General features: G+C 43.2%; 1 protein-coding gene across 9 annotated transcripts in view; it reads right to left on the bottom strand.

The window, feature by feature from the left end:
- Positions 1–19,149, bottom strand: part of RIN2 (Ras and Rab interactor 2) — a 73,816-nt gene that overhangs the window by 32,030 nt on the left and 22,637 nt on the right. For 5 of the 9 annotated variants that reach the window (XM_083519149.1, XM_083519148.1, XM_083519154.1 and 2 more), the window contains 5 exons: positions 15,167–15,261; positions 7,019–7,211; positions 5,919–6,030; positions 4,382–4,454; positions 2,388–2,479 (listed from right to left, as the gene is read on the bottom strand). In XM_083519149.1, coding sequence (XP_083375275.1) covers positions 2,388–2,479; positions 4,382–4,454; positions 5,919–6,030; positions 7,019–7,211; positions 15,167–15,261 — 565 coding nt within the window. Of the gene's footprint in view, positions 1–2,387; positions 2,480–4,381; positions 4,455–5,918; positions 6,031–7,018; positions 7,212–9,880; positions 10,150–10,454; positions 10,557–10,820; positions 10,856–15,166; positions 15,262–19,149 lie in introns of those variants that run through there. The other 4 variants (XM_083519151.1, XM_083519150.1, XM_083519152.1 and 1 more) reach the window with 4 other exon arrangements.

The raw sequence follows: 19,149 nt of genomic DNA, 5'->3' as shown, positions 1-19,149 counted from the left end.
TGCTACAGGGCTGATTTTACCCATTTTTGTGGGGGGGAGGGGAACCCGCAAGAGAGCCAAACCATAAATTCTGCAGTCCCACCTCAGTCTGGCCACTAATCTCAAAAGAAATTTATTGTTACAAGTCAAGTCATACAACTTTTCCATCAAAGTTGCTTTGGAAATCCATCTTGCCCCAGAGGGATTTTGAACCTTTATATGGAAGACTCTTTTGAAAGGGCTCCACACATAACTGGAAAGAAACGGAATGAAGGCTCTTTTCTTATCAATTCCTCAGCCTGGACCAATCATATCCTCCAATTGCATTGTGAAGGTACACATGTGAGTGAGCCAAGATATATGAAAAAGGCATTAAAAGTGTACATATGCTGAATGAAACCGCTTATCTTAGTTACATAAACAGACCACATTCCTAGGTGTTGTAACTTACTCAAGTATTGGTCCAACTAAAATCCTGGGAGCTATACAAGATTTGCATCAGAGTTATAAACATGAACCTCTTTGGAAAATTATAATCTCTCTTTGGGAAGGGGCAATCGCTCTGTGGCAGAATGGCCAAGTTAAGGCTCCAGCATCAGGTAGCTGGGAAATATAATAATTCAGGCTGCCAGTCAGAGGGGATGCTGAGCTGGCAGTTTCAAAAGGAATCCCATATTTCAGTTTATGGCATTCAAAAATGGCTCCAATTTTCGGAGGGCTAAACACATTAAGCACAATCCTGTGGAATAGGATAAATATCACATCCAGTTCCATTTATCCCTTTCCTCATAGTGGTCAACTATATGCCTTTGGGGAAACCCACAAGCAAGGCGTGAAAGCAGTAGCTTGCTCTCCTGCAAATGCCATCCAGAAACACAGAATCATTCTATTTAGGTCCAGGGGCTAATAGCAGGTGACAGTTCTACTTTCCATGAATTTATCTAAGCCCCTTAGCCATCACCACAAAAATTCCATCATACTGTATATATTGCACAGAGAACTCAATTTCTGTCTGACTTAGGAACACCAGTGCCACCAACTTTAGTATTATGAGGGATGGCGAAAAATCCTCTCATTTTTTATCCAAACCATGGATTATTTTATAAAACGCTTGTCATCCCTCATCCTACATGAGTAAGCACATTGTGTGTGTCACTAATACTATGGCATATCATGTAATCATCTAGACGGCACCCTGTCTGTACATTTGGAATTGTGTTTACTCCCATTTACGGGTGATCTGGTCTACATGTTTTTATAGCCAAATTCTTGTTAGTGGAAGGCAGGGATTTCATCTCAGCTTTCCAGCAAACAACAAATTCCACTTTTCACCTAAAAACAGAGAGAAACAATTTTCCCTTAATCAGCCAATGATCATGACTAAGTCTCCTCAATCAATCATCAATGGAATGTATTTCTTTATGCTTAAATATTTTTCACATCATATAAATTTAAACATAATCACTTTGTTTCTGTAGAATGACCTCCACACTGAGGTGTGTCTCACCCCAACTTTTCATTGTTGGGTAAAAACTCAATGCTTCCCCCAGCCTTTCATTTTTATTATGTTTTTAATTGTGCTATATATTAGAACTATTTTAACATTTTGTTTATTTATTATGTATTATTTTTTATATTATCTATTTTTTGTTAACCATCCTGTGACCATTTCTGGTATAGTGCAGCATAGAAATCACTTAATAAAATTAAATAAATCACTCAGAATCATATCCTCCCTAATTTCCCCAATTCCTCTTGCCTTACTTTTCTCTTTCTCATATCACCCTGTTTTTAAAAGTCTGCTTTCCAAAGGGGATTTCCTTCTCCATTTGCAGTGTTTGTTTAGTAACTCAACAGGAATGAAACATAAAAATAAGTCTGTGGAGCTGGCTCCTGTGCAGACTAGAGCTATTCCTTGAGGGAGCCTTCTATGATACTTTTGAGTCATGGGGAGACGGAAGGTGAGACAGACAGACAGACAGACAGACAGACAGGGACAGCCTCCCTTGGAGGAAGGACAGGCACCACATGAGAAACTACCCAAACCAAATAGTGGCATGCTAGAGCTCAGAATATCAGCCAGGGGAAGAGAAATTTATTACTCACTGCATGCTGGCTTGAGGTCCACTTATTGCTAGGAAAGAGCAGCATAGTGGTCAAAGGATATAGGTTAGCATCTGGAGCATCTTGGGCAAAACCCAACCTCTTGAGGTATAGTCACCAGACTTCCAACCAAGAGGACTGCCAATGTCCCTTTAAAGCTGTCCCAGCTTGCAAACCTATGCAGTAACTGGTTGTCTTCATGTTGATGGAATGTTACAGAAGACTGCTGAAAAGAATCTGCTTTTGCTTTTGAACACTCTCTGCTTGGTGGAGCAAAATTCACTTAAATCAACAGACATACTTACTCAGTCCTAGCTGAGCCACCTGTTCAAGATCTGCCTCTGTTGCTGCTGTTGCAATAGCATGAGGCAACTTCAAGGTGAACGGCAAGACATCCCTGATTTGGAGATAAAAAATTGTAGTGTTAGCTAGCTTCATACTTTGGGGTCTCTCTTGCTATACATGCAGTGATCCCAGATAAGTAGATTTCCTTTAGTAGATTGCCATCCAGTGCTTTTCCCCCAGGGGGTACTCAAGGATACTCAGTACTGGCACCTCTGTTGTTGTTGTTGTTAAGAAGTTTGGCACTTACTGTAACAACTCCATGGTGAGTATCAGCACCTCTTTTTTTGGTTAAAAAGTCTGACACTCAAGCCTTTTTTTTTTTTTTTGCCAGAACTCACCAGAAATGAGTTCTGGCACCTCCTTTGTGCATTTTGAGACTTTTGCAGCATTGCGGTGTCGTTCCTTGGCATGAAGCTCAGTGCTGCACGGCGGAGATTGAGAGCATAAGGCGGCCGTTTATTTTTTTGCTGCGGCATTGGGGTGAGTGGGTAAAGAAGAGACTTTTCCCCCTAAAAAGCTCAAGATTTTTTTGGAAATCGATCCTCAAGAACAGCTGAAGGCAGCATTTTCAAACTTGCACAAGTGAAAGCGCGTCTGTGTTTTGGAACTGTTGAATTTTGCAAGTAGGGTGCCAATGTGTACAGAAGACTAGGTAGGAAATAATCACACCACGGACAAAATTTCCTTATGGTGGCCAGATTATTCTGTCCTTCAGTGTCATATAGGCATTGGCTTATTAAATCCTTTGCCTTGCAGAAGCCCAATGTTAATAACTGTTGTGGTGATAAACCAGAGGAATAAAGCTTTGGGGTGATGATTTTAGTCCAAGTGCTCTCATGACGGTCTTGCAATACTAGGGATGGAAGGCTGGTGGGGTTAAATTAACCCAAAGCCAATAATTAAATGTCCTATGCCAAATCTGTAATTCAACAGAGGGAAGATTAGCCACCAGGAGCAAAGAAGCATTTGGAACACAGGATGGGACAGGAAAAAAATTGCCTTAGGAACTTGGACTGAACAGCTTCTGTCGATCCAAGGAAAGCACTTATCCAAATCTGAGGCCCTCTAATAATTGTGCTAGGGCAGTCCACACTGCTTCATGATGAAGACTGATCTTCAATGAGATTTTTTGCAGTAGGATTTTGTCACTAGTGATAAGGGGAGGCAAGAATGTGAAACCAATTCATTTACACCCCATCACTGGGGGGGAGGGGGACGGTTTAGATGCTCCTTATCTTCAGAATTTTCTCAACTTTCTACTCAAGTAGACATTGAAAAGTGGGGTTTGGGTGTGTGCACAATTAAGTCCTTGTAAAGTCGATAATTATATATAAAGTGCAAAAGAATAAAATAAATAGGACCTTTCTATTTATTAGATTGTTTAAAATCCAATAGAAATGACATGAAAGTGAGGGGCAGCCCACCGATGAGGCAGGGTGAAGCACCCGCCTCAGGCGGTGGAAGTGCAAGAGCTGGTGTCTTATCAGTCTCACCGCTCCCCCTGCCTTGCAGAACGCTGCCCTCTCTCACTGATTTCAGCAAGGCGTGGGGGGGGGGCGGTGTTCTGGCACGCAGCATTGCCGCTCTTCTTCCTCACCCCTGGGCGAGCAGGCATGCTGAGAGTGGGGAGCATTCTGGCGTGCGACAAAAGTGGGGTGGGTGGGGCGCAGAGGGGGCGAAACGGGACTGGCCACCCCTGCAAAAGGGATAGTGGACGGAAGAAGCACAGAGGTAAATTCAGCATTCAATACATTCACTTCAAAAATGACGAGGTGGAATCACCAAAATGGCAGTTGGACACCAGACAACAAGAGCCAGATGTTTTCCCCTCCCTTTCTCACAGCTGCTGGGTAGGCTCTCCAAAGATTCTTCAAACTTGTATGTTTTTTGAGAAAAATATTAAAGGGCAACAACAATCCCACTGTAAGGCTAATCTAAGAAAATTTATCCTTACCTGCTAATACAGTAGAAAGCTATGAGCCTGAACAAATCAGCAAAACTTATTCCAGAGCCTTCCAATGAAAAGGCTGGAAAGCAGAAGAAAACAAACTCAATACATGTTCTGGGAAATGCTGTTGAACTTACTTTCTACGTAGTACTGAATCTGAGGCACACAGACTACATTTGTAACAAAAGCCACACATGCAGCTGACCATCTGAAATACCTCAGCCAAAATTCTGTCACAAAAGGACTAGTTGTTGCTGTTTTGTTTTTAAAGTTCTTAGCATTTGTCTAAACAGTTAGTTAAATGAGTCACAAAACCTGCATTGCACAACACGCCAACAGCCGCTGATACATTTTGCAGCTGCATCATATCTTAGTAAAGACTATTTATTTTGCTGAAATAACTTGCCCTTTAATTCACAAATTCCACAAACCATTCAGCATCACAACCATGCATCAAGATTTCTTTCATATAAATCAGGCTATTATTGTCTAATAGTTTTTTTAGAAATTAAATAATTTTAACATATTGAAAAGATAGATAAATGAAAGGCAATATATATATATATTGAAAATGTTCCTATTAATAAATCTTAAATGCACAAGCACACCTCATAGCCAATGACTCCTATTAGCTGTACATCCACCATTGCAACCATTATAATTAGGCATAAAACCAGTCCCTTTATATATGCAGGCTTTCCATTTCTGCACTGCCTGCCCCTGTGGTTTTAGCAGATACCCACAAAACTTTGCACATCTACAGAAACTTTGCAGTGCCTTGGAAACTCATGCTTACGCCATCTATAGGTGTAATCTGGGAGCCTATCTGAATGTGCGTCCAAAAGCCGGTGCCGCCCATTATTTTCAAAGAGAAATGCACCCAAATGTGCACTTTCCCACTGTCATTACTCTGGCCAGCTTGTGTAAGAGAGGTGTGCATCTAGTTGCTGAAGATCTTGTTCATCTTACAACAGACAAATGTTCAGACAACTGTTTTACACCCCTGAATAATAAGTCCTTTAGGTTTTGCCATTCATTGTGGCAAGACTGTTCACATGCAACATGACAGGATAGAGGTTTTCAACCTGTTCTAGAGCATCACAGTTCTCCCAAAGGAACAATTACAAAATTTAGCAGTGCTCCAAGATAACGGTGACACCACCCTTTCTGAACACTTTGATTAATTATTTTAAAGTTCGTAAGTGGCAGGCATGAATCCTCATAGAAAGGGAACGATTCTCTCCCCCCTCCTGCCAAACACACTTCTAAAATGCTTTAAAAGATTCTAATTATATGAGTGCAAGTGTGTATAGCAAAAGGGTATAGAAACATGCAGGTGCTAAAATTTAAACAGGTGAACCCAAGACAGGTATCTGTCAACCTGGACTATAAACAAGCACCTTAATTTAAGGCGATGAAGCCTCATTATCTTTGTCACTTTGTCACTGACTCAGCTAATGTTCATGGGAAATCAATTAACCTCAGGAATTTTTCTACTCATCACAGCATAGCCAAGAGAAGAGACAAGTTTTTAAATACTTACTATATGTGCTCTCTTTTATTGCAAACTCTTTGAGACACAATCCAAAATCATTTGGTACACGTAGAGATAAGACTTTCTTCTGCATTCTTGTGGATTTCCTTACAAGGAAGGTCTATAAAGATAAAATACATTTTGAAGAAATATCATTCTAGACTTCTATTTGGGCTGGCCTCCTTTAGCAGTTCCAGCAGAGAGGCCAATAACTTGGGATACCTAGGCACATTATAGAGTCTAACATTTCATAAGGTAACCTATTCAGTGTCTGATTGTCCACTCAGTGAATGATGCTCACGACTCATGCAGCCATGGCACAGCAGAATGGCGATAATAATTACCCTCAGCTGGGGTTGAATATTCAAACACAACCTACCCCATGCTGAGAACCAGAAATTACCTCTTTACCTCTTTCAGAGAAGGTCCTCAACTCAATTGAAGAGCATGAACACTCCTGACTGAAGGATCAGAATCGATCCCCAATAGAAATGGTCTTTGGCAAAGGACAAGGAAGAATCCCTGCTTGCAAGAGCTGTTGCCAGTCAGAGTTGCCAGTAGTGGCCTAGATCAGTGTTTGCCAAGGTGGGCGATACTGCTGCCTGGGGTGCGCTGGAACAGTCCAGGGGGGTGGTAGCAACCTCATGTGCAATTGGGTGGGAGTTGAATAAAAATAAGGGGGTGGTGGAAGCATAAAGAAGAAAAGACAAGAAAGTTTTGAAAAACCATTCATACATGTTTCATCTGTTCTGTAATGACGCTTACTGCTAGGTTGGGCACCGTTATGGGACAGTGACGCCTCCCCTGGATCCGGCAGTCATGCTGGAGGCGAGGGGTTTTCCAAGGCTGGGGGGAACCCTTTCCCAGGCTTCACTTAAAGAAGGTGGATTTTGGGGTGAGGGGTGCTGAGTTATTGTTTTTCTGAAAAGGGGGTGGTAGGCGAAATAATTTGGGTGAGTTGAACCAACAGTATGCCATGGTATAAGGCAGATTCACAATGTGTCTGAATACTACAACCACATGAGTTGCTCATTCTGGACAACTGTGAAGAAAGGGTGCAGCAAATAAGCATTTATTTGGTTTTAGGTCAAATGACAGGCCTTTCTTACTCCAGGAGGCTGGGACTGCAGAACTTCCACTGCCTCAGCATCGTTCAAGCCAAGCTGTAACCAGATAGGGTGCGTATGAAGAAGTTTATCCAGTATGCTGAGCTTATTGGGGAGGCTGTCATATCCAGAATCTCGTATGATGTTTTTTGAATCCTTCTGATCCGGACACATGTCATCCATGTCTTTCTCTAGACTGTAAACAACATAAGGGGTGGGGGAAATTAAAGCCTAAGTTTAGATCCCTCAAGAAGACATCAATACCTTCAGCAAATACTATGCTAAAAAGCAAATAATGCTTTTAGGCCCTTCATCCAAGGATCACACAGCAGTTTACAATATAGAAGCACAAAATACATACTATAGTAACAAACCAAAACAGTAACTGCCCCCCCCCCCCATTTTAAAAGGGCATAGAATGTTTAATTAGCCAAAGGCCTGGGAGAAGAGGAATGTTTTTCCCTGGTGCCTAAAGATATACAGGTGAAACCCAAAACATTAGAATATTGTGGAAAAGTTCATTTATTTCAGTAATTCAACTTAAAAGGTGAAACTAATATATGAGATAGACTCATGACATGCAAAGTGATATATGTCAAGCCTTTATTTGTTAAAATTGTGATGATTATGGCACACAGCTGATGAAAACCCCAAATTAACAATCTCAGAAAATTAGAATATTGTGAAAAGGTACAGTAGCTATTCAATTCATAACACCTGCAATGGGTTCCTGAGCCTTTAAATGGTCTCTCAGTCTGGTTCAGTAGGAAGCACAATCATGGGGAAGGCTGCTGACCTGACAGTTGTGCAGAAAGCCATCATTGAGACCCTTCATAAGGAGGGGAAACCTCAAAAGGTAATTGCAGAAGAAGTTGGGTGTTCTCAAAGTGCTTGTATCAAAGCACATTAATGGAAAGTTATGTGGAAGGGAAAGTGTGGAAGAAAAAGGTGCACAACAGCAGGGATGACCGTAGCCTGGAGTGGATTGTCAGGAAAAGACCATTCAAACGTGTTGGAGACTTTCACAAGGAGTGGACTGAGGCTGGAGTTAGTGCATCAAGAACCACCACACACAGACGGATCCTGGAGATGGGCTTCAAATGTATTCCTCTTGTCAGGCCACTCCTGAACAAGAAACGACGGCAGAAGCGTCTTACCTGGGCTAAAGAAAAAAAGAACTGGTCTGTTGCTCAGTGGTTCCAAGTCCTCTTTTTTGATGAGATCAACTTCTGCATCTCATTTGGAAACCAAGGACCCAGAGTCTGGAGGAAGAATGGGGAGGCACACAATGCCAGATGCTTGAAGTGCAGTGTGAAGTTTCCACAGTTTGTGTTGATTTGGGGAGCCATGTCATCAGCTGGTGTTGGTCCACTGTGCTTCATTAAGTCCAGGGCCAACGCAGCCGTCTACCGGGAGATTTTGGAGCACTTCATGCTTCCTTCCGCAGACGAGCTTTATGGGGATGCTGACTTCATTTTCCAGCAGGATTTGGCACCTGCCCACACTGCCAAAAGTACCAAAACCTGGTTCAACGCCCATGGGATTACTGTGCTTGATTGGCCACCAAACTCGCCTGACCTGAACCCCATAGAGAAACTATGGGGCATTGCCAAGAGAAAGATGAGAGACATGAGACTGAGCAATGCAGAAGAGATGAAGGCTGCTATTGAAGCTTCCTGGTCTTCCTTAGCACCTCCGCAGTGCCACAGGCTGATAGCATCCATGCCACGCTGCATTGAGGCAGTAATTGATGCAAAAGGGGCCCAAACCAAGTACTGAGTACATATGCATGCTTCTACTTCTCAGAAGTCCAATATTGCTCTATTTGCATTCCTTGTTATGCTGATTTCATCTAATATTCTAAATTTTCTGAGATTATTAATTTGGGGTTTTCATCAACTGTATGCCATAATCATCACAATTATAACAAATAAAGGCTTGACATATCTCGCTTTGCATGTCATGAGTATTTCATATATTTGTTTCACCTTTTAAGCTGAATTACTGAAATAAATGAACTTTTCCACGATATTCTAATTTTTCGAGTTCCACCTGTATAATAATGGCACCAGACACGTCTTCCTGGGTAGAGCATTCCACAAATGGGGAGCCACCCATTCTAAAGTTGCCATCCTCTGGATCTCTCATGGAGGAGGCACACAAAGGGCCTCTGGTGATAACAGAAGGGTCTGGGTCAGTTCATATGGGAAGAGACAATCCTTATTGCAGTTTGCTGTTTGTGAGCTTTACTGGGGAGTGTTGTTGCCTGTTCTTGGACACAAGGTGTAGAGGCAAGGTTAGGAAATACCATAAATTATGTTAATATAGGGCTGCCATACATATGGACATTACTGGGATTTCAAAGGCGGAATTGACATCCAGGGGGAGTTTGGGTGGTTTCCTAAAAAAAAAAAACTTTTGGGGTGTCCTGGTTTGAAATATGGCAACCCTAGATAATACCATAAGATGAGTGGCAACCAAGCAAGTGGTATGTAATGCAATCTGTGAACAGGAGGTCCCTAATTCATATCTCACCTCCGTGTGGCCTTCAGCAGGCTCTTATTCTACCCAAGCCCCCACTTCTGTGGTATGGAGATAATTATACTTGTTTACCTTACAGGGTTGTTGTAAAGATTTCTGAGTTAATATACATGAAGCACTATGAGCACTCTGAAACATTATATAATTATTGTTCCACCATAAAATGATAAACTATTTACCTCATTTTCAAAAAGTTAGCCACACATTTGTATTATAAGCTGTTATTTTGCTGGACATTGATTATATATAATATATATAAATGAAACAATGTCCAGCAAATTTATATGCTCTATGCAGCTTCCAGTACAACTTTCAGGATTTTACCTTTTTTTTTGAGGAACACAAGACCTTATGCATCCATTCCATACTTTAACACCTGCACTACAATGAAGGTCCAACTTTCTTCCCTCCGTCACAAGCCTATTTTAGAATGTATGATTGCAGTTGTCTTTTACTGAGTCGGAAAAGCATCCTGCAACTCACATCAGAAGTGACTATTACAGAAGTGATCTAGCGACGCAGAAACTAAACTCTGGGACAAGAAGCCTGGGAACTTAAGAGACATGTTGACAAGCTTCCTCAAGATCACAGGCTAAAGCTATTTCTCTCTCTAATGTATCTTCCAGTTCTGCCAGTCACAATGGACTGATTAAATGACTTCACAATGAAGAATTGTATAGCACTGCGCCAGCACAAGAACAGAGCACTTGGAGCCGTAAGACTCATTGCAGGTGACTTACCATGGAGCAGGTACAAAACACCTCAATTACACAGCTGATCTATGCTTCATTGAAGGAGGGCATTTACATTCCAGCGAAAGTAAAAGTATTTTGTAATAAGAAAAATATTACGGGGCAGAAGCTGGTGCCCAAGCATCATCAGTTCATCCACCACTCACATAGCACTACCCTTTTGAGCAGAATGATGATTCATAACTCCTCGTACAGACTTGTCAGTGGGAAGAGGAGGCAGTACCAAGGCTCTTCTCTTCCATTCCTGTTCTTCCTGTTTGGTTTCAAGAGAAGAGACAGCAAAGCTGTACTTCCTCTCCACACTGATTTACTCATTCCCACTACAGTGTGGGAGATGCATCTGTGAAGTTGGGTCCACTGCCACACTAGTACACAGGAGGAACAATGGCATGGTATGGTTCCTTCTGCTGCTATGAGAAGCTACCATATTTCCACCTGTGGCCAAATCTCATGCTCAATACATATGTCATGCTCATCCACCAGCAGGACCCAGACATGTGGAAGCGACTTACACAATGAGGTGGATGAGCATGAAATTACCCTCAGTGAGTACACAATGCCCAACAGTTCTCTCCTCTGCCACTGCTGTTAAATTGGGGAATGCGGACACTTGTATCTGTACTTTGCAAACTAACAACCTTTGCACTTAACAACCTTTGCAGGTGCTTGTCACAATGACATTCTAGTAAAAGATGAGGTCACAATTATAGCAGAATTAGCTGTAGCACAATACCATCAATTAAATCATGTCAATTAACATTCAATGACAGTTTCCTGTTTTCAAAACATCCCTCTCCCTACTTGGAGCAAAGACAAAGTCAAGGGTAGGCCAAGCTCTGTATGCCAGGCCTATGACAAACTGAGACAGTCCCATGGGTGCCATGAAATCCCAAGTTGGTCACCCAGAATTCTTGTCTGGGATTCCTCCAGGACCACTGTGACCATCTCAGTGAGGGAGGCTGTTGGGCCACTGGGTGGACAGCACAACAACAGCAGCCCTAATCTGTCTCTAAGACCCAACTTCAGATACAGGTTTTCTAGTCCCACTCTAAAGCACATTTCCCATTGAGTAAGAACAAACTACAGTGAACTACGACAGCCCCACCTCCCTGGTCCTCTAGCCTGGATTGGTGCTGCACCAAGCACCCTGTATGACAGACCTGGGTAAGATGTGACCCACCCATCTTTACCATCCATGTCTCAGTAATGCACACCAGGTCAGCACAGTGGAAGAGCTCCCAACTGTACCAATGGGCTGTAAGGTGAAGGTGAAGGTGAAGGTAAAGGTACAGGTACAGGTAAAGGACCCCTGGATGGTTAAGTCCAGTCAAAGGCAGATATAGGCACAGGAATCTGTTGTCCCACCTCTGCTGCACAGAGCCCTTCCCAACCTAACTTCTGACAATGATGATATGAGAAATACAGCCTCCATGAAGTTCTCAACTGGAAAACAAAGTTTTATATTGTTATTGTTTAGTCGTTTAGTCGTGTCCAATTCTTCATGACCCCATGGACCAGGGCACGCCAGGCACTCCTGTCTTCCACTGCCTCCTGCAGTTTGGTCAAACTCATGTTGGTAGCTTTGAGAACACTGTCCAACTATCTCGTCCCCTGTCGTCCCCTTCTCCTTGCGTCTTCAATCTTTCCCAACACCAGGGGGGTCTTTTCCAGGGTGTCTTCTCTTCTCATGAGGTGGCCAAAGTATTGGAGCCTCAGCTTCACGATCTGTCCTTCCAGTGAGCACTCAGGGTTGATTTCCTTTAGAATGGATACGTTTGATCTTCTTGCAGTCCATGGGACTCTCAAGAGTCTCCTCCAGCGCCACAGTTCAAAAGCATCAATTCTTCGGCAATCAGCCTTCTTTATGGTCCAGCTCTCACTTCCATACATCACTACTGGGAAAACCATAGCTTTAACTATATGGACTTTTGTTGGCAAGGCAATGTCTCTGCTTTTTAAGATGCTGTCTAGGTTCGCCATCACTTTTCTCCCAAGAAACAGGCATCTATTAATTTCGTGACTGCTGTCACCATCTGCAGTGATCATGGAGCCCAAGAAAGTAAAATCTCTCACTGCCTTCATTTCTTCCCCTTCTATTTGTCAGTTTTATATAGGGGTAAGTGATGCATTAGATACCATGGATCAACACTGTTCAGGACGTTAAAGGTCAGAACCAGCAGTCTGAACTGAGCCTGGAAACAAACAAGGAGCTAGTCCAAAAGAAAAGGATTTATTTATTCCAAGTAACCGACATTACCCTGGCAGTAGCATTTTTCTCCAGCTGTAGTTTCCAAACTGCCTTCCCAGGCAGCCCCAAGCACAGCACATGGTAGTAGTCAACCTGGATGCGGTGCAAACATATTATGACCAGATCTGCTTTCTCTAAGATGAGTCATAGTTGGCGCACCAGTCAAAAAGCACAAATGTTGGCCATGGACACTACCTTGACATGCAAAGGGCAAGGTACAAAGTACACACCACACCTTTCAGAAGGAGTACCACCCCATCCAGAAGAAACAATGTCCCAGCTCACAACAGCTTTCCAAGTGCTCAACTCTACCTCCTCTATCTTGCCTTGAATTAAGTCTTAGTATGTTGGCCACCTGCCAGCCCTTCGCAGCCTCCATACACTGATCAAAGGTTTCTACTGCCTGCATGGAGTAGAATGGAAAATGCTGGGTTTTCTTTGTACATTAATGTACCACAGACAGCATCTCCTAGTGGTTTTATATGGATGCTGAAAGAATGAACAACAGCAAAGTGGAACTCCCCAGCACCACCTGCAGAAACCTGCCCTCCAGGTAAGATTACTTAGGTCCAACCCAGCTGGGTGGTCCAGAAGGAAATCAAGGCTGATGGTATTAAAAGCCACCGAGAGGTCCAACAGAACAAAACCGACACAATCCTGCTGTCTATTCCCAGTGTATGTCAGAAAACAAGATGACCAAGGCAGTTTCAGCCCCAAAACTAGGGGATTAAAAAATTCACCCTCAAAGTGAGGAGTGTCTTCTGTGTTGCAGGAAAGGACCATGTCTGCATGTGTTTCCTGTGCTGTGTGTTTCACGCTTTCCTTCTCCACAATAGCAAAATATTTCTTCTTCTGATCTTAACCTTGTTTTGCCCTCTCCATGCCTCTCATCATGAGCACACTAAGTCTGGGAAGGGCAGCCCTGTGTCAGCTCAGCCCTGGGGCTCAGCCCTGAAGAGCAGGTGCCTTGCTTGGGTTCCTGTTGACAAATGTGCTTCCACTTACACATGTGCCAAAAATGGCACCGGAAAGGGGTGGGGCAGAAGCAGAATGGGGAAATCCTCACTTTCTGCAACAGAACCCTAGTGTAAGTGGCTTCCACAGGGGAGCCAGAGAAAGAATGTAGTTGGTCAAGGGTTGAAAAACACTGGCCTAGGATAATAACTTTAATATCGCCCTAAGACCACCTCAACAAGCCTGGAATGAAGATGATGGAGCAGCAGCAAGGTAGATGGCACACCAGCATCTTGGAGTGTCACACTCAAAACTCGGCAACTGCCAAAGACGGGGCAGCCCATCCTCTTTTGCTGCCTGAGGTGAAATGGGAAGGTGTCAGCCTGTGCTCATGCTGTGTGCCACCCCCACTGAAGCCCCTCTTACAGGAGTTGTGCAGCTGTGACTTCTGGCTTCTCTTCACTTCTCTGGCGGTGGCGCATGAGCTCTCGCGGAAGTGCTCCTTGCATTCCTCCACCCATTAGCACCGGCTCCCTGGGGCCCTCAACATTTTCCATGAAGGGGCCGGGCAAATTGTGGTGGCGGGCAGCCAGGCATGCTGCGGGGCGTGCGCGCGCGACATCAGCCTGCCTGGCGGCGTGTGCGAGTGACGCCCTGGGGCATGCTGATGTCACTTGTGCACGCTGCTGGGAGTGCTGACGCACACGCCTCACGATGTGCTGATGCCGCGCACAGCCCCCGCAGCATGCATGGCCCCAGCACCCATGGTCGTAGGGCCAAGCTAGCGCGCCTGCCTCCACCTGCCTCATGGAGGGACCAGGCCTGGCCAATACTCAGTTTTATGAAAGGGTGATTGCACTTCTGCTGCTGTTTCCCCAGGGCTAATTGGCTACTCTGTTGGGAAGTCTGCCAGGCAAAGCTGGAAAGCGATTAATTTCCCACACCACATCTAACCAGGCTTCCATTGCACATGCCAGGCTGGCATTCTCATCCAAAATGAACTTCAGCTTGACCCACAATCTTTCAGTTTACTGGTCAGCAGCAGGACTTCATTCAAAGATATATCAGAGAGCATCAGCAGTTATGCAGAAAAACAGAAAGGGGACTATTCCCATCTGAAATTTTTCAAACTAGTTTGTAAATTGTGAGAATCTCAGTTCTTACTGAACTTAACAGTAGTTTAAACACAAATAGTATCTCAGATCTGGTTTAAATGAAGCATAAATTCTACATACAGAACAATTATTTCCTGTCTAAACCTAATTAGCTGCCCCTCTTCACTGCCCTCAATATATTCATGCAATAAAAAGTGCATGCTCTTTTGTAATTTTGGCTGAAATCTCTCAGTAACTAAACCTGAAAGCCAGATACATTTCTACATTCAGTTCTTAAAGACTCTACATGCTATTAGTTTTAAGTTGGACAACTATGTCCCAGTAACCACTAAATTACTACAAGAGCATATAAAAAGAATGAACACACAACAGTTTTGATCACTAGTCACTGTCAATGGAAAACTGCTTTAAATCTTAGCCAAAGTACCAAGTAGTATTTCATAGTTGTAGTACTATAAACTAATCAGCATGGTGGAAGACATCACCTTCTTGACCTCTGTAGCACAACCACACCAAATGCTTGCCATACAATGCTACTAACCTTTGTAAACTGGTGGGTCCATCTTCTAGCACCAGATCTGTTTGCACCATTTCTTGTTTCAGTTCTCCGATTTCTGAAGCGATTGTGTCAATCAGCTAGAGAAAGGGCAAAAACAGTATGACGTCAAACAAGTGGAAGAGGTGTGGCAATAAAATAGTAGGCAAAATGGGTCACTCAAAATTACAACCCGTTTTGTTCCTTTCCATTTTGACTTCCCTTTCCTGAAGGAAAAGAGACCAGGATAAGGAGAAAACATCATTTACCTCATGGAGGCTTATAGAATGGTTCAGATTGCAACCCAGCAATACAAAACTAAATACATTAACAACAGGTGGTAACATTTATTTAAAAGATTTATATGTGGCTTCTCCAGCAAAAAATAATGCATTAAGAGACCTACACAAAACCCCAACAAAATATCATAAAAGCTACGAAAAAGCATTTCCTCAATCATCCTTATAAGAAATGTTAAGCTGGGCACATAGGGAGCAATCCTATAGCAAGATCTGCTGGGATGAGAAGGCAGGATCCAGAGAATCTCCGGCTGAGTGAGGAGGTTCCAGCACAGCCAGCTTACACCAGTGTAAGTAGCAATCCTCAGCTCGGCTCGAGGTACACCAATGCATCTCCAGTTGGCTGAGCTGAGCCCAGGCTGGTTTAAGTCCTTAAAGGGGGGCATTCTGGGGGCAGGACCAGCAGGAGGGGGGGGTATGCGTGCTTAGGCTGGATCCTAGCCTGTTCAGCTTGAGCATATGAAGAAGTTAAGCAGAGACTGTACTTTTTGAGAATACTAAGGAAAAACCATCTTCCGCAGAAACTGCTGCTTGCCTTCTATCACCGTGCCATTGAGAGCGTGCTCACTTATGGATTATGTGTGTGGTACGGAAGCTGTACTACCCAGGACAGGATGGGGTTGTGCAGGGTTGTTAAGGCAGCAGAGAGCATTGTTGGCTGCCCACTCTCCACCTTAGAGCAGATTTATGCCACAAGGTGCCATAGGAAGGCACTGGACATAGTAAAAGATCCATCACATCCTGGTCACTGTCTCTTCGAGCTCTTGCCGTCGGGACGGAGATACAGGGCGATGAAGACAAGAACGAGCCGTCTTAAGAACAGCTTCTTCTCCAGAGCGATCTCGGCCCTGAATGGAAAGCCCGGACTTTGAAAGTCATCTAATCTCCCTTGCTGTATTATACTGTATTGTTTAATTAGTGTTTTTATGGAGCAGTCAAGTAATTTCGTTGTCCCCGAAGGGGGCAATGACAATAAAGATATTATTATTATTATTATTATTATTATTATTATTATTATTATTAACAAAAAAGGGTGGTGTAAATCAAACACTATTTTAAAGGCTTGTTTTCCCTCTGCCAGGCTTTGTCTGCCTTAGCTACCAGTAGCCCAACGGCTGAATAGAGTTTGGATCTTGTGTAACTTTGCAGTGGCTTCACTTAAAGCCACTTATTTTGTGCCAGCTTCGTGAGTATAGGATGGCTCCCTTAATTATTCACTTATGTGAGATGGGAAGGGAGTTTGCTACACCCTCCATATGAAGGGGAAAGACAGCTCTTTCAACATTCTACCAAATTAATGTGAAATACTACTGAAGCAAAGTTATTTGTTTTGCCGGAAAAAACAGTATCTGATTTCCTGCCAGAACAGAGGTTGCCTCACACTGGAAAGGCCAAACTGATTCCACTGTTCAGTCCCAGCTAGGAACATCTAGTGAAATAAGTTGCATCAATAGATAGATCAGAGTTTCTAAGAACCAAACCAGGCCAGGCCCTTCCTTTGCCACTTGTTATCTATTTTTAGAAAATGTACGGAAAGTACAGAAAGAACAGATGGAAAGTATCTGAAGTGCTGCTCCACCCTATAAATATCAAGTAACTGTTACACTGATATCTGTAATTTATCGTCTTTCAAGTTCGATTCCATGAAGCCTGCCTGTAGCTCTTTTACTTCTGGCTAGGTTTTATTGTTAACATTTTTGGAAAACTATTACCAAAAATCGGGGGGGGGGACCAGCTAAGCCCCATTTATAAACTGCTTTCATGTAGGCCTCACTGTGTTGATGGAGAGCTTTTAAGCTGTGCCACCAACACTGGTGCTCCTTTTCTGTAACAACCACATGCTGTGTGCAACTGTGTGAAGTGAAATTCCAGTGCATGAGCTGATGCTTAAGTGGCAGCTATGAACTATCAGGACACCACTGAAGAATTGTGCAGGTGTTCCAGCCGCAGGAGCCTCAACAACACAAGCAGGCATGCGCACATTGGAATTTCACTGCGGACAACCGTGCCCAACACACAGCTGTTGCAGAAAGGCACAACAATGTCAGGGACAAGGCTAAAAGCACAGGCTTGCTCCCCTGTCAACACAGCAAGGCCCTAAGCATGAGTAAGGAATGAATTAGCCTTTATTTTAAAAGTTTATTTGAGGTCTTGGTTGATGGTAACCAAAGGGTACTTTTCTATCCATGTTTCTCTGTCTCTTTGTTGTTGTTTAGTCGTGTCCGACTCTTCGTGACCCCATGGACCAGAGCATGCCAGGCACTCCTATCGTACACTCTTTCTCTTAGCAGGGTCAAATACTATAGTCCACCAACACCTAGCAGGCCACAGGCTCCCTACCTCTACTGTAAACAAAGGTGTATTCTAGTATTTCTCCCTATATACACAAAAATGTCAGGCTGTCGTCACGTAGCCCTCACTGGAGAATTTGTAGCGCTGCACGAGACCATCCTGAGTTTGCATGGTCAGGGTGGGGGAACAAAAGAGAAGGCAGGTTTTAAAATTGTGGTTTTAAACAATAACAGAAGTTTGAATAAAACAAAGATGGAAATATATAGACAAGCTGTGAATGGTTGGGAAGTAACACGAGCAGGGGTGGCATCCCCTGTTTTTTTATATTAAAAATACAAAGTAATTTGCAACATTTAACAGACTTGAAATCTGCTGGTCCACCCCTAGAAAAAATTACCGTAATTCCTCACTACGATGTTCCAATGTCTATATTCTCAGCACTACACTGGTTAAAATACAAGAGATCCATGTATTAAACAAAAACATAATTCTCTTTCACTAAAAATCCTGGCAATTCATTTGACTGTTCATACCTCTTAAGCACATGCAGGAATTAAACGGTATTCTGAAGCAGAAGCAGAAGATTTTGACAAAATATAGTAGTAGTAATAATATAGTAGAACACCAATATTGTACCAGTAATAAAGCCTGGATTATATGTTATTTTGTTGAGAAAACCCTTAATATCGTCTCCATTAATACTTTCACAATATAGCAATCTTCCGATCTATTACACCACTTCTGCTACTCTGGTTCCTTTGAAAGCTGAACAGGTTTGTGCACAATGGCACATTTGGTGAATACAGGATGGTGCTCACTTTCTGAGATCAAGGGACAATTTCACTTCTGAGGGATTTCTGTCTAAAACTTCAAACCATTATAGAAGGAATGAGGATGGTTGTGGAAGGTAGGACACAAACCCTGGGTCAATTTCTAGTGTCTTCTGAGACTCTTAGAAAGTGGATTTCAGTCTAACCTAGCAAGGCACAACTTACACAGGCAAGGAACCCTGAAGACAATGCCTGTTCACCACATCTGTGAAGTTGTGGCCTGGGCTCGTGTTGCTTTGCTGGAGCTTCTGGTGCTCATGTGACCCCTGCTGGACACAAAGGCACACTGTACTGCAACTTAGCATCACCAATTGATAAAGGCAACAATTTAGCTATACAGGCCTCAAAATGTCTGTTGTTATCATAGTCAGAACACAGGTTCATGTGGGAAGTGAAAGATTTTATGTTACAGAAACCCCTGGGGTGCACAGGGGTTCCCATAGATTCACAGTAAATGGAGCCTGGCAGCCCACCATACAGAGATAATTTACTGCCACTGTGAAGTTGCCCCCAGTGCAGTAATTTGTTTTATTTTTACCACAGCAGTGAATGGTAATCACTCAGCTAA

This window comes from Podarcis liolepis (assembly GCF_965112155.1).
Source record: "Podarcis liolepis genome assembly, chromosome: 8".
Lineage (NCBI taxonomy): Eukaryota > Metazoa > Chordata > Lepidosauria > Squamata > Lacertidae > Podarcis > Podarcis liolepis.
This window is presented reverse-complemented; position numbering and strand designations above follow the sequence as displayed.